This window comes from Cotesia typhae, unplaced genomic scaffold (assembly GCF_013202065.1).
Source record: "Cotesia typhae breed Kobodo isofemale line unplaced genomic scaffold, CoteBio_Ctyphae contig_9, whole genome shotgun sequence".
Classification (NCBI taxonomy): Eukaryota; Metazoa; Arthropoda; class Insecta; order Hymenoptera; family Braconidae; genus Cotesia; species Cotesia typhae.
This window is the reverse complement of record NW_027423770.1, coordinates 1406258-1420020: the sequence shown is the minus strand read 5'-3', so window position 1 is coordinate 1420020 and position 13763 is coordinate 1406258. Positions and strand designations below refer to the sequence as shown.

Genomic DNA, 13763 nt, shown 5'->3' with positions numbered 1-13763 from the left:
AAACAAACTTCGTAGTTAGAAAACATTAAAAAGTCAGAAGTGACTTATAAATTTTATGTCATTAAAATAAATTAAAATAAAATATAAAGAACAAAATAGTAAAAAAATAAAACTCTTCTATGGTTTAGTGGCTTGACGACAGTGAATTGAGCGCTCAATATAATTTGTTTATTTTGAAGGTACACAAAAAATATAACAAAATCTTTATGATTACATAGAATAATTTATAAAAAATTAATATACCATAAATTAATCTTTATCACATATGTTAACAATCACATGACAGTTTTTCAAATTTTCTTTAAATTAATAGATTTTCAATACCAATATTTTTAGAAAACGCAAGTGTGAAAAATTACACGGTTTTACGATCTTTTTTCGTAATGGGTTTTTTCCTCGAGTTATTAGCTGCAATATTATTTTATTCATACCAACATTGTTTTTTCATCTTTGAAAATTGCCGCCATTGTTACAACATATATTTTTGTTACTATTGTTATAATATTGCGCCATCGAAGCGCTACTAATTTCCCGATATAATAAATACATATATACATATATGTATAGTTCCATTTACATATGTTTGTAGTGGTATAATAAACATAAAATCCTACGAGTCAGCGCTTGACTTTTTTACAAAGTAGTTATTCACAGATAATTACTTAATTACAACTAAGTGTGTGTCTTTCAAAACATATATTGCTGCATATAAATAAAATTATCCATTTGTGAAAATTTAATTTGATATAAGTAAAATCATGGTGAATGAAAAAAAAAGTGATAATGATAACATCGAGAATTGCGATGTTAATCATTGTGTTCAAAACATTCGTTCTCGTAAACGAAAGAAAACAAAACCGAAATCAAAAAGATTTGCTTGTCGACAAACGTAAGTACATTTATTTTTAATATGTTATTTGACGCACTGATACAATGATTTGTTTATATTAAATAAGCTTTATTGACTGTTAATAAATGATTTTTAACATCATAGGATTTAGAAAATTTTTATTAACAGTCAATAAATTATTTATTGAGTATGATTTATTAAATGTTAATAAATATTTGTCAACACTTAACAAATATTTGTTAACTGTTGACAAATATTTATTAAAAATAAAAAGCAAAAATAGGAATTTCCGCCTGAGCCTGAGAGAGCGAGCGAGAACGCGTAGCAAGCGATAGAGGCACGATCGGCCCAAGTGTTGGCTTGTACATTTGTCTTTCTTCTCGCGTGACTTCAGAGCCAGCATATGGGTCATTTTTCCAGTTTTTAAATTTTGTTTTTGTAATATCTCGGACGCTAGTATAGATACAGGAATGGTCTTTCGTTTGTTTGAAAGAGGACATTCGGAGCTATTGAAAAGAAAGTATTTTGGGAAAAAATGTTAAAAAATTCCAAATTTGTCAAATTTTGAATTTTTAAAAATCGTCAAAAATTACGGTCGATAATAAATTTTTTACTAAAATTTTTTTGTATACTACCTTGTACCAATCTTAAAACATCCTGAAATTTTTGGAACTGTGTTTTTTGTTTCTTCAAAAATTTGAATTTTTGAAATTTGTTAAAAAAAATTTTTTCTTAAAATGTTTTTTTTTTTTTTTTTTTATCATTATGCCACTAAATGAAATTTCAACTGTTCAAAATATAAAAATTATGCGATTCACCAAACTCAATGAAGATAAAAATAAAAAAAACATTAGGAAAACAGTTGAGACCATCCCTGCAACTTGAATTGCAAAACTCGATAAAGAACGAAATTCTTAGAGGCTAATAAATACAAAGTGTCGTGGAATTAACAAATATATATATATATATATATATATATATATATATATATATATATATATATATATATATATATATATATATATGAAAAAAATTATCAAATTTTCTAAATTAAACAAATTTTTTTCCAATTAAATAAAAAAAAATATAAAAAAATCGATTCTGTCCGGGATGAGCGGGAATAGTTATCAAATTGATTGAAGTTTTTTTTGAGAAATAAAAATAAAAAATAAACTGACTAACTTTGAAAAAATAACGATTTTGCTCAAAAGAGTCGATCATTTTATAGAATTGATTATATTTAATTTGTTTTGTGAATTTTTTCATAACTTTTATTCAATAACAAAAATTTCAAAAAAAAAGGTACTCAAAGGTCAATGTCTAAAAAAGTTATGGCTATTTGAAAGTAAAAAAACCATTTTTTTTAATTCATACTTTTTTTTGGGTTGGATAAAAAAATTTGAAAGAATTCTATAAAATTTCGAAGAGTAGAAACGAATAGAAAAGTTTAATCTAAATCTAAATGGGTCAGATTTAAAAGTGGTCGATACCCCATATATATATATATATATATATATATATATATATATATATATATATATATATATATATATATATATATATATTTATTTAAAGTTTTGAACCAATACTATTTTTGAGCCTTACTCGACTACTTAGATTCTATTATGGCAAAATTTCGACTTAATTTTGACATGAGACCAATGCAATGGATAGATTTCAATGAAATCTACCTAAAAAAATATTTTGGAAAATACCAAATTTGTCAAATTTTGAATTCTTGAAAATCGTCAAAAATGATGATCGAACTTGAAATTTTGGCTCAATTTTTTTTGTATGATACCTTGTACCGTTCTTAAAAGATCCTATAATTTTTAGAAGGTTTTTTTTTTAAATATGAATTTTTTAATTAAAAAAAAATTTTTTTTTTTTTCTGCAACTTTTAAATTAAGTTAAATTATGTAGATACATAACCCTGACTTTGAGAGTATATCCAAAAGTAAAGAAAAATTGAAAATAATTTATTATTTAATATTTCCGCCTCATGCACTTAATTGTTAATGCTGAAAATTACAATACTCTGTATCTACACAACTTTACCTTATTTAAAAGTTGCAAAAAAAAAAAAATTTTATTTTTTTTTGGTAGAACTTCGTTATATGATAAAAGAAAACTTCAGATCAAAATTTTTCCAAATCGAAAGGAGTCGATTTCAACTATTTATCGATTTAACATGGAATGACCCACTTATATTTAAGCCGTTTTCTTGTTTTAAAACATTGCTTTGTAGATATTTTTTTGAAGTTCTGCAGTTTTGTCATTTCAACAATATATTTATGTTTTCATTGCTCAACAGCCGGAAAAGGAGACGTGAAGAATTGATAGTCGCATCGAATTCAACAGTAGAAGCAGACGAAGCAGAAGAAGTTATCGAAGAATACTATCTTCTGGATCTGGATGGAGTAGATGATCATTGTGAAGAACAGGAAGAACAGGAGGAAATGGATATGACAGAAAGTAACATTCCTTTTTATAATAATCATTTCATTAATTTAGGTAATAGTAATAATCTTAATCAAACAGTAACTCGTGAACCGGCGAGTTTTGTGTGTAACTCAAGCCAAGTATATTCTGAGAAATCAGAAAAAAGGAATAGTCAAGAACCTACGGGTCTTGATGCATCCGAACTTGTTTTATGTGATAAAAGCAATAAAGTTACACATGCATGCATTAAAAATCAAAATAATTTGAATAATATTAGTTTCGCTAATGATAATCAAGTATATTCTGAGCAATCAGAAAACAGGAGTAGTCAAGAACCTACGGGTGTTGATGAATTCGAACTTGAATTAGTCCATAAAAGCGACAAAACTTCAAATGCATGCAATTTGACTAATAGTAGTTCTAGTAATCTTAATATAGTTAATGATAATCATCAAGTTTATTCTGAGCAATCAGAAAAAAGGAATAGTCAAGAACCTACGGGTCTTGATGCATCCGAACTTGTTTTATGTGATAAAAGCAATAAAGTTACACATGCATGCATTAAAAATCAAAATAATTTGAATAATATTAGTTTCGCTAATGATAATCAAGTATATTCTGAGCAATCAGAAAACAGGAGTAGTCAAGAACCTACGGGTGTTGATGAATTCGAACTTGAATTAGTCCATAAAAGCGACAAAACTTCAAATGCATGCAATTTGACTAATAGTAGTTCTAGTAATCTTAATATAGTTAATGATAATCATCAAGTTTATTCTGAGCAATCAGAAAAAAGGAATAGTCAAGAACCTACGGGTCTTGATGCATCCGAACTTGTTTTATTTGATAAAAGCAATAAAGTTACACATGCATGCATTAAAAATCAAAATAATTTGAATAATATTAGTATCGCTAATGATAATCAAGTATATTCTGAGCAATCAGAAAACAGGAGTAGTCAAGAACCTACGGGTGTTGATGAATTCGAACTTGAATTAGTCCATAAAAGCGACAAAACTTCAAATGCATGCAATTTGACTAATAGTAGTTCTAGTAATCTTAATATAGTTAATGATAATCATCAAGTTTATTCTGAGCAATCAGAAAAAAGGAATAGTCAAGAATCTACGGATCTTGATGAATCCGAACTTGATTTCTTTCATGATAGAAATACAGTTTCTCATAGTCATAAACAAAGTGAAAGTAGCTTAACTGTATCACCTGTAGTTGGTACCAATTCTAAGCAATCAGAAAGAGGGAATAGTCCCGATCGAGGTAGTCTAGATAACTCCGAGAGTAGCATATCTGGGATTAATATTAATGATCATGAAGACTCCGAACAATCAGAGATATCAAGTGATTCTGAGTTTACACCTTCTGATAAATTTGTGCATGACAAAGCCAATGATGATGAATTTTCTGAATATTCTTTTTCATCCAGCGTTTCCAATTTTGATAATTTATCTGATATTGAATCAAATTCTGATGATAATGATTCGGAACAAGAATCTGAAAAGTCTCCAGAAAATTCATCATCCCAATTGCAAAATTGTGATCCCCATAACGATGTCCAAAATAATACTGAAGCATCATCTTCCGAAAAACCAACAGACATTGAGTCTATTATAAGCGGTTGTCGAATAGTTGAACTCGCTCATTTTATAAAAGAGTTTACAAAGTTAGGTAATTCTAAGAATCATCTACCTAATTGTGCTAGACAAGGGAAAACTTCCATTGTTTTAGAAAGTTAGATGTCGGCTTAAATACTTTATTGTACTGGAAGTGTCTCGAATGTAAAATGATTGATACATTTTGGACAAATTCAGTAAAACAAGAAAATAAATTCGATATCAATGAAACTGCCGCCATAAGCGTTATTGGTTCTGCAAGTTCTTTCGCAGTATTTCAGACTATTTTGGCTGTGTTTGATATACCGTACATTACAAATAAAACTTATGAAAAACATCGAAAAAACTAGTTGAACCTCTTCGAAACGTTCTTGCTGAAGAAATGCATAAAAATGCCTTAGAAGAAGCCGAAATTGCCATTAAAAATGGTGATGTTACCTCCGATGGTATTCCTCTAATAAAAGTCATAACTGATGGCTTCTACGATAAACGAAGTTATAGAGGAGGCAGACACGATTCACTTGGAGCTTCAGTTGCAGTTATTGGTTGTGCTACTCAGAAAGTTATTGATGTCGAAGTAGTTAATAAATATTGTTATACTTGCCGTGTCCATCAAAAACGTAATTGTGAGCCGCCAGCTCATAAATGCTTCATGAATTACGATAGAAAGAAAAGCTCCTCAAGCATGGAACCACATGCGACAGGTATATTATTCAATCGTAGTTTAAAACTTCATGGAATAATTTATGCTGTAATGGTTTCTGATGATGATAGTTCTACGTTAAAAATAATTAAGGAATCGAAGCCTTATGAGAAGTATAATATTGAAGTAGAGAGAATCAAGTGTTCTTTTCATATATTTCGTTCCGTAGGAACAAAAATTAGAGAAGCCGCAAAAGCTCGAGTTCCAAATCGACGAGTTCCTGCTGCTGTACGCAATATAATTAAATACAGTGGATTAAAAATTCGTAGAACAATTACAGCGGATATTGAGCGTTTAAGAAAAGATTTTGAATCTGAAAGTCTTTCAAAAACAGAAAAAGAGAAAATTTTCGAAGAAAATACAGAAGTATTGCGAAAAAATATACTACTTGCTCCTTTACATGTTTTTGGCGACCATGCTCAGTGTCCTACTGAATGGTCGTGTGATAAATCTAAATCAAATCATTTACCTAAAATAAAAGAATATGGTTTATATTCGCGTATTGAAAAAATCATTACTGATTTGAGTCAAAACGCCATGCATTTATTACATTTTCTAAATACCAATAAAATTGAGCAATATCATGGAGTATTAGCGAAATACCTCTCTGGTAAAAGAATTCAATACGGTGGTGCCGATGAATTTCATGACAGAGTTCACATGGGCACTCTTGACCAAATTACTTCCGGTGCTCACTTGTCAACATTCTATAAATTTGCCAAAAAAAGTGTTCCTGAAAGAATCGTAAAACTAGAAAAAGAACGAAATTCTCAGAGGCTAATAAATACAAAGTGTCGTGAAATTAACAAACAACAGAAAAAAAATAGGCGAACGTATCATGGTCCTGATAAAGATTATGGTTCCAATGCAGCTCAGCCTGATCTTTGCGAAACGGACCCTGTTAACTATCAGCAATACAAAGAAGATCATCATGACAAGCTCCGTGAACGTCAAAGAAATCGAAATATTCTTGAAGCTGAAACAAGAAATCATCCATTCGGAGTACCACACGGTTATGAACAAGACATGATTCCTTCTTACATGTTTGGAAAAATTTGCCGTATGTTGGAAACGACTTCATGCATACCAGTCATCAATGATATATATAATCCTGTTATGTATGATGACGATGTATTGCTATCTATGGAAAATCATAGAGTGAAAGCTCTCCAATTATTAGAATCCCAGATCAGTCATAAAATTGAACGGTGTGGTATATTTGTTTCTGATGATGTAGAAAGTTTCTATTTATGCGCAAGGCCTGACGGACTTGTTAATGATGATTCGATAGTTATTGTTGTTAATCTATCTGATGATGAGCAAATTGACGTTGAAACGGCATTGAAAAGTAATCGAAATATGAATAATTTATTCGATAAAAAAGCTGCCAACAAAATCAACAAAAATCATCCGATTTATTACATAATCCAAGGTCAGCTTCATGTAACTAACAGACAATTTTGTTATTTTGCTGTTTTCACACCAAATCATTTAAAAATTTCTGAATTAGTTAGTAAAGATGATGATTTTTGGGAGAATAAAATTAAGAATAAGTTGAATAGATTTTACTATTCAGCTTTAATTGATGAAATTGTTGACAGCAGATTAGTACGAAGTATGCCTATCCGTGAAGCTGCATTTACTATTGAAGCTAGGGCAAAAAAGAGTCAAAAAGATGCTGTTAAATTAACAAAAAAAGCAAAACAACCGAATGATGCTCAAAATGGTTCTGTAAATTCATCAATTAGTGATTACGATGAAGAGACTCTCAATACTTATCGGGCTTTAGTAGTAAACCGACCAATTGAAGATTTTGCAGATAATATTCTAAATGATAAAAGTTATTTGGATGACCTTTCTATTTCTCGATTTTTATTGTTGTTAGAAGAGAAAAATTTCACGACTGATTTACCAGTAACTGCTGTGAACCCTTTGAAACTATCAACTTCAAGCAATGATTTAGTGATCATTGGTGGAGAAAAGAATTTCGAACATTGGAGTTGTTTGTACTTTGATGGACACTATGTTGCTATTTATGATAGCTTGAACAGAAGTAGCTTTGACAAATTGTCTGGTCTCGAAAAGAAATATCTGCAAGTCCGATATCCACAACAATTAAGAGAGAATAAAGTAATTTTTAAATTGGTAACTCAACAGCCTGATAATAGTACGTGTGGGGTATATGCTGCAGCATTTGCCACATCTATTGCATTGGGTGATGATCCTTGTACCTTAAAATATTCTCAAGATAAAATAGAAATGAGAAAGCATTTTTATGACATAATACGTCACAAAAATTATTACAGTTTCCTTGTGCTTCCCATAATTGAGCCTTATAATAAGCAATGGAAATTAACAATTGCCATTCGTATTATACAGTTATATAATAATATATCTTAATTTTATTAATTTTTCAATTAAATTTTTACGGCAAAGATATCCATGATAATATTTTCTAATCAAGAAATTACATTCCTACAACACGTTTTAATTAATTAACACGTAATAGCCTTACTGATGAGTCCTAAATACCGTGTTAGAGGAAAAATTGAACGAGTCGTTCAAATACGTGTATTATATACGCATGAAAACTGTATACACTTATAAAATTTACTTGAGGAATTAATCTTCTACGTAATATATTCACAGTACAAATTTTTTATTGAGTATAATTACAAAAGTTACGTAAAAAATGAGCTTTTGAGTTGTTATTTTTTTGTAGACTAGAGGAAAAAATATCTATATTGATATGAAAAGATAGTTTAAAAAAACTCAATATGCTTATAAATCCTGAATAATTTTGTAGACTCAGTAATTATATTTTTATTGATTATTCTGTGTCGTGAAGAAAAAGTCCTTAAATGTTATAAGATACGTATTTGTCTATGTTAATTTCTATAACTGAAGGTCTAAGGTAGAAAGTGACAATAAAAATTTACAAAATGTTTTGTAATAATTGTCACAATCGGGACGAAACCTTCCTTTAAAGCTCGATTAAAAATTAAATTTATTATTTCACTTGTATTGTTACGAATAGTTACTATTTCAGATATCAGTGAGCCATTTGAAGCCAGTCGAGATTTAAAAAAAATTTCAATTACAAAATTAGTAAGACAATTCACCCTTTAGGTCATACCTGCAACTTGCATATTTTGATTCTCCCGAAAATTTGTAATAACAAACTACAAAGGGACCTCCATGGCTACTATTTTTTTCCTTTTGAAAATTAAGAAAAAAATTAGGAAAACGGTTGACCCTGAAGGCCATCCCTGCAACTTCCCGCCAATTCTATACCTAAACGCTTGAAATTGCACTTATGACGTTTTAGAGCTCTTCGAGCTCTTAAATACAATTTGTGTATTATTTTGAGCTCGGAGAGCTCAAAAATAGCTTCTGTATGCTTTTGAGCTCTTCGAGTTCAAAAGTTTGATAAAATACTATTTTTTTAATTTTCAAATCACAATAACTTTTGAATGAATGAACCGATTTTCACGCGGTTGACGGCATTCGACGCAGTTTTTAAGCTTCATAAAAATCTTTGAGTTTATATCGACAGAGTGGAAAAATTCAGAGTAATTCCGAAAAAACGCTTTTTCGGATTTCTTTCGTCAACGATAACTCACGAACGAATTAACCGATTTTTACCGGATTGGCGGCGATCAACGTGGTTTTTTTATGTTAAGAGCTGATTAGTTTTTGAAATTGATCGGTAGAGCCGTTTAAAAGTTATTCCAAAAAAACCACTTTAAAAAAAATTTTTTTTTGTAGTTTTTTTACGATTTCTCAAAATCTATCTAATCACTAATTTGAACTAATAATTAAATCTTTATGTATTAAAAGTAGGATCAAATAAGTTTTACTTTAAAACCTGTTCAACTACCGGGTACTTTACCTTAATTAAAAATTAAACAAAAGAAAAATCATTACAATTTGTAATCATTAGCGTAAAATTGAACCCTAAAGTATAAAGATATATATCTATTTTTTAATAGAAAAACAGTTTGCAATTTTCTTTAACCTTCAATGAAATGTATATGAAAATTTTTTCAGTAATAGATTGTTAAGTATAAAATCGGTACTAAAAACAGATAGTACTATTATTAAAATATCGTTGTTGAAGCTTAATAACTTTTTAAATTAATGATGAGATCTAGTTATATTTCAAAATAAAAAAACGAGTGACATGAATAAATAAAGAATTATGATATGAATGAGACAATATACAAAAATTTGGAAAACGGCTGACCCTAAAGGCCATCCCTGCAACTTCCCGCGAATTTCATACTTAAACACTCAAAATTGCAAATATTCATTCTTTGAGCTCTTCGAGCTCAAAAATAGAATTTTCGCGTCATTTTGAGCTCTTCGAGCTCAAAGAGATAGCTTTTCTAGGCTTTTTAGCTCAAAAGTTTGATAGAGATTTAATAAAACACTATTTTTGAATTTTCAAATCGCAACAACTTTTGACTGAATGCACCGACATTCACGTTCTTGGCGGCAGTCGATGCGGTTTATAAGGCCCCATAAAGAACTTTTAAGTTCGAATTGATCGATTCAGGAATTTCGAAGTGATTCCGAAGAAACACTTTTATTGGTTTTCTTTCGACAACGATAACTCACGCACGAATCAACCGATTTTGATTTTCAAAACGGCATTCGATGTGGTTTTTCAAGGTTAAGAGCTGATTAGATTTTAAAGTTGATCGAAAAAGCCGTTTAAAAGTTATTCCAAAAAATCAACATTTAAAAATAAAATTTTTCTTAATTTTTTGGGGTTTTTTTGATTTTTCTCAAAATTTATCGGTCGGAATCAGTTCAAATTTTCAGGAAATCTAAGTTTAATGAAACTCTTTGGAATGCCACTAGTTTTGTTCGATTCGGTCGAGCCGTTCAAAAGTTATAAGCGGGTCACAGACTTACACACACACACACACACACACACACACACACACACACACACACACACACACACACACTTACACACACACACACACACACACACACACACACACACACACACACACACACACACACACACACACACACACACACACACACACACACACACACACTCACACACACACACACACACACACACACACACACACACACACACACACACACACACACACACACACACACACACACACACACACACACACACACACACACACACACAGACGGAGTGACACCCTCTCAGGAATAGAAAGGGAAGCTTCCTAGGACCTCAAAACGTCGAGATCTGATGAAAACTCGATTTTTTCAAAACGGGGTAAAACCAATAACTTCCCGATTTTTGAAAATTTGCAATTTTCTTAGCGGGAAGTAAAAAAAGTAGAAAGTTTTTTTGCTAACCAATTAGTAACATCGACACGAAGATTGTATTGAAGGAGAAAAAAAAGTTCCATCACCGCTACTTCAAGTTTTATGATTCAATTTATAGCATATGAAAGTGGATTCAAATTATCACCCAGAGTATGAGATATGATAGTTCGTTTAATAGCTCGCATCCCTGCTTGAGTCTCTCTCTCTCTCTCTCTCTGCTGTTTGTGCCACGGTCACTTACGGTATACTTTTTAAACTTTACTAAAAATTTGAATAGCGCGCTACGCGCGCGCTTTAATCTTGAACCAATCAATAATCTTGAATCAGGGTCTATACTTTCGAGTTATTTCGATACTAAGCTAACTTCAATCAACCATCAATTTTAGTATATAGGAATCATCCTAATTTAATGCATAAGTAATCGAATAAACGCTTGGCAAATTAAGTGTATGTTTTTTAGTGCCTAAATTACATAATATTAAAATTATAGACATACAAAAATATTTAGAATTTTCTATTTAAAAAAAAAATCGCTTGTTATTTCTCTACCTACTGGACTACCATCTGGTGATCATATTGTTAAAACTTTCTCAGACCCAAGCCAGAAATAAAAGAAAGTCATTTCTTTGGCTTTTGATGGTTACTTTGTCTATTTAGTTCAATCTTCTTTAGGAATCCACGTTTCTTAGAATAAAAACTACAAATTCAGATCCAGTAGAGTTAATAACTGCATTGATCTTTCGGTAAGTGTTAATTATAAAAAATAAATTTTTACTACTGAATGTTACTTTAACAAATAACCTAATTGTTATTTTTAATCAATCAATTTGATAAATATGCTAGATGTATTAAACGAAATGATTAAATTTATCATAACATTAATTATAAAATGATAATAATACACTGAAAATAAAAAATAAAAATAATAACATTTATAATTTCCATACAATAATTTTTGGTTGCAGTGTATTAATTAACGCAACTTCGAGAGTTCCATATAAATTATGAATCCGTATAACCGAGAAAAAGGTAAAAAACTTTATATTAATAACATTACTAACATTTAAATTTTAATTATTATCTATTAAAAATAAAATTATTGTTTAAGGTCGTGGGAAACGACAGATACGTACCGTCACCGGGCGTCACCAATTGAACGCGGTGCGACGATCCACTCGTCGACATGAAGCTGTGACTCCTGCGGGACCTCAAGCAGACCCTGTCGCACCGAGAGTACTTGCTGTTCAGCAACAAGTGCCTCCAGCACGTGAAGACAAATTGCCTTTAGAACCCGAAAGGCCTCAAGCAGATCCTGTCGCACCAAGAGTACTTGCTGTTCAGCAACAAGTGCCTCCAGCACGTGAAGACAACTTGCCTTTAGAACCCGAAAGGCCTCAAGCAGATCCTGTCGCACCAAGAGTACTTGCTGTTCAGCAACAAGTGCCTCCAGCACGTGAAGACAACTTGCCTTTAGAACCCGAAAGGCCTCAAGCAGATCCTGTCGCACCAAGAGTACTTGCTGTTCAGCAACAAGTGCCCCCAGCACGTCAAGACAACTTGCTATTAGAACCCGAAAGACCTCAAGCAGATCCTATCGCACCAAGAGTTGAATCAAATCAGAACCGAAAAATGCAACAAAATCTTTGTCCGGGTCAATTCAAAAACTTCAACCGCTCAATAAAAAGAATTAGAAAATTAAATAGAACATTGTTCGAATCTTTCAGATTTGATACGGTAAAAAAACTGCAAGAAGAGATCGAGGAAAAATACAAACAAATACACGGCAAAGAATCTCAGCATCAAGAAATCTCGCAAAGCGTTTCCACGACTAGTAACAGCTCTAACTCTGAATTCAAAAGTCAATCCACACCTGCTTCAGCTTCTTACTTATCTAATCATCCACCAATCCGTCACTCTTCTCAAGATTCTTCCCAATATTCCCCTTATCCTCAATATGCACAATATCATTTGCCATTAGTTTCTCAATATCCCATACCTCCAGTCCCCCAGTATTCTATGCCACCAGTTGCTCAATATCCCATGCCATCAGTCCCTCAGTATCCTATGCCACCGGTCCCTCAGTATCCTATGCCACCGGTCTCTCAGTATTCAACACCCCAAGTCCCTCCATATTACTACCCACCGATGTCATATCAGCCTGCATACTATCCACCAAGATATTTTTAATTTTTTAATTATTAAACTAAAATATCATCGTTGACTAATTTTTAATATACAATTCATGATAACATTAATTGCTGGTCAGTTGCAACAGTCTCTAAATACTCGTTAATTTCATATCAATCTACATTAGGGTGTGCCAAAATATAACTTCCATAAGGAACCTTTGAAAATTAAAATTTTGAGTTGTGCTTTTAACAGCAGATGTGTTAAGGCATTTCCTGAGATATTTCGGGGTGAGAGGATTTATTTAATTTTCATAGAATTTTTAACAGGAGATTCAATGGGCACTTCCGGCCAAATTTTGAATTTTCAGCGGAAATGTCCAAACTAAACTTCTTTTAAGGAATTCTATGAAAATCAAATTTATCGTCTCACCTCAAAATATCTCAGGAAACGCCCAAACACAGCCCTTGTTAAAAGCGGAACTCAAAATTCCAATTTTAAAAGGTTCCTCACGGAAGTTACATTTTGGCACACCCTAATCTACATACAATAATTACAATACTTTTAATTTTAATACTTTTAATTTATCTACAGGTTAACCTAATAATATCGTTGTACTTGTATTCATAATTCAAAGAATAAAAATGACATGTATACGTACTTATATATTTTATTTATTTATTTATTA

The 13763-nt window shown here is 31.1% G+C and overlaps 2 protein-coding genes across 6 annotated transcripts in view; one reads left to right on the top strand and one right to left on the bottom strand.

The window, feature by feature from the left end:
- The window catches only part of LOC141533470 (dystrobrevin beta), a 633463-nt gene that overhangs the window by 195035 nt on the left and 424665 nt on the right, over window positions 1-13763 (bottom strand). The window lies entirely within an intron of this gene.
- LOC141533480 (uncharacterized) lies at window positions 3187-13748 on the top strand. 2 transcript variants are annotated; one of them, XM_074252391.1, is made up of 3 exons: window positions 3187-3325; window positions 11914-11977; window positions 12057-13748. In XM_074252391.1, exons 2-3 carry the CDS (start codon window positions 11953-11955, stop codon window positions 13133-13135), a joined length of 1104 nt encoding a protein of 367 aa, XP_074108492.1. In that variant the 5' UTR covers window positions 3187-3325; window positions 11914-11952; the 3' UTR covers window positions 13136-13748. The 2 variants fall into 2 exon arrangements, with proteins under 2 accessions (XP_074108492.1, XP_074108491.1); XM_074252390.1 differs by lacking the exon at window positions 3187-3325 and adding an exon at window positions 9573-11691.

Coding starts and splice junctions, on each gene's coding strand:
- LOC141533480 (XM_074252391.1), top strand. CDS start 11,953: ATGAATCCGTATAACCGAGAAAAAG. Junction 11,978..12,056: donor TCCGTATAACCGAGAAAAAG/GTAAAAAACTTT, acceptor TTATTGTTTAAG/GTCGTGGGAAACGACAGATA.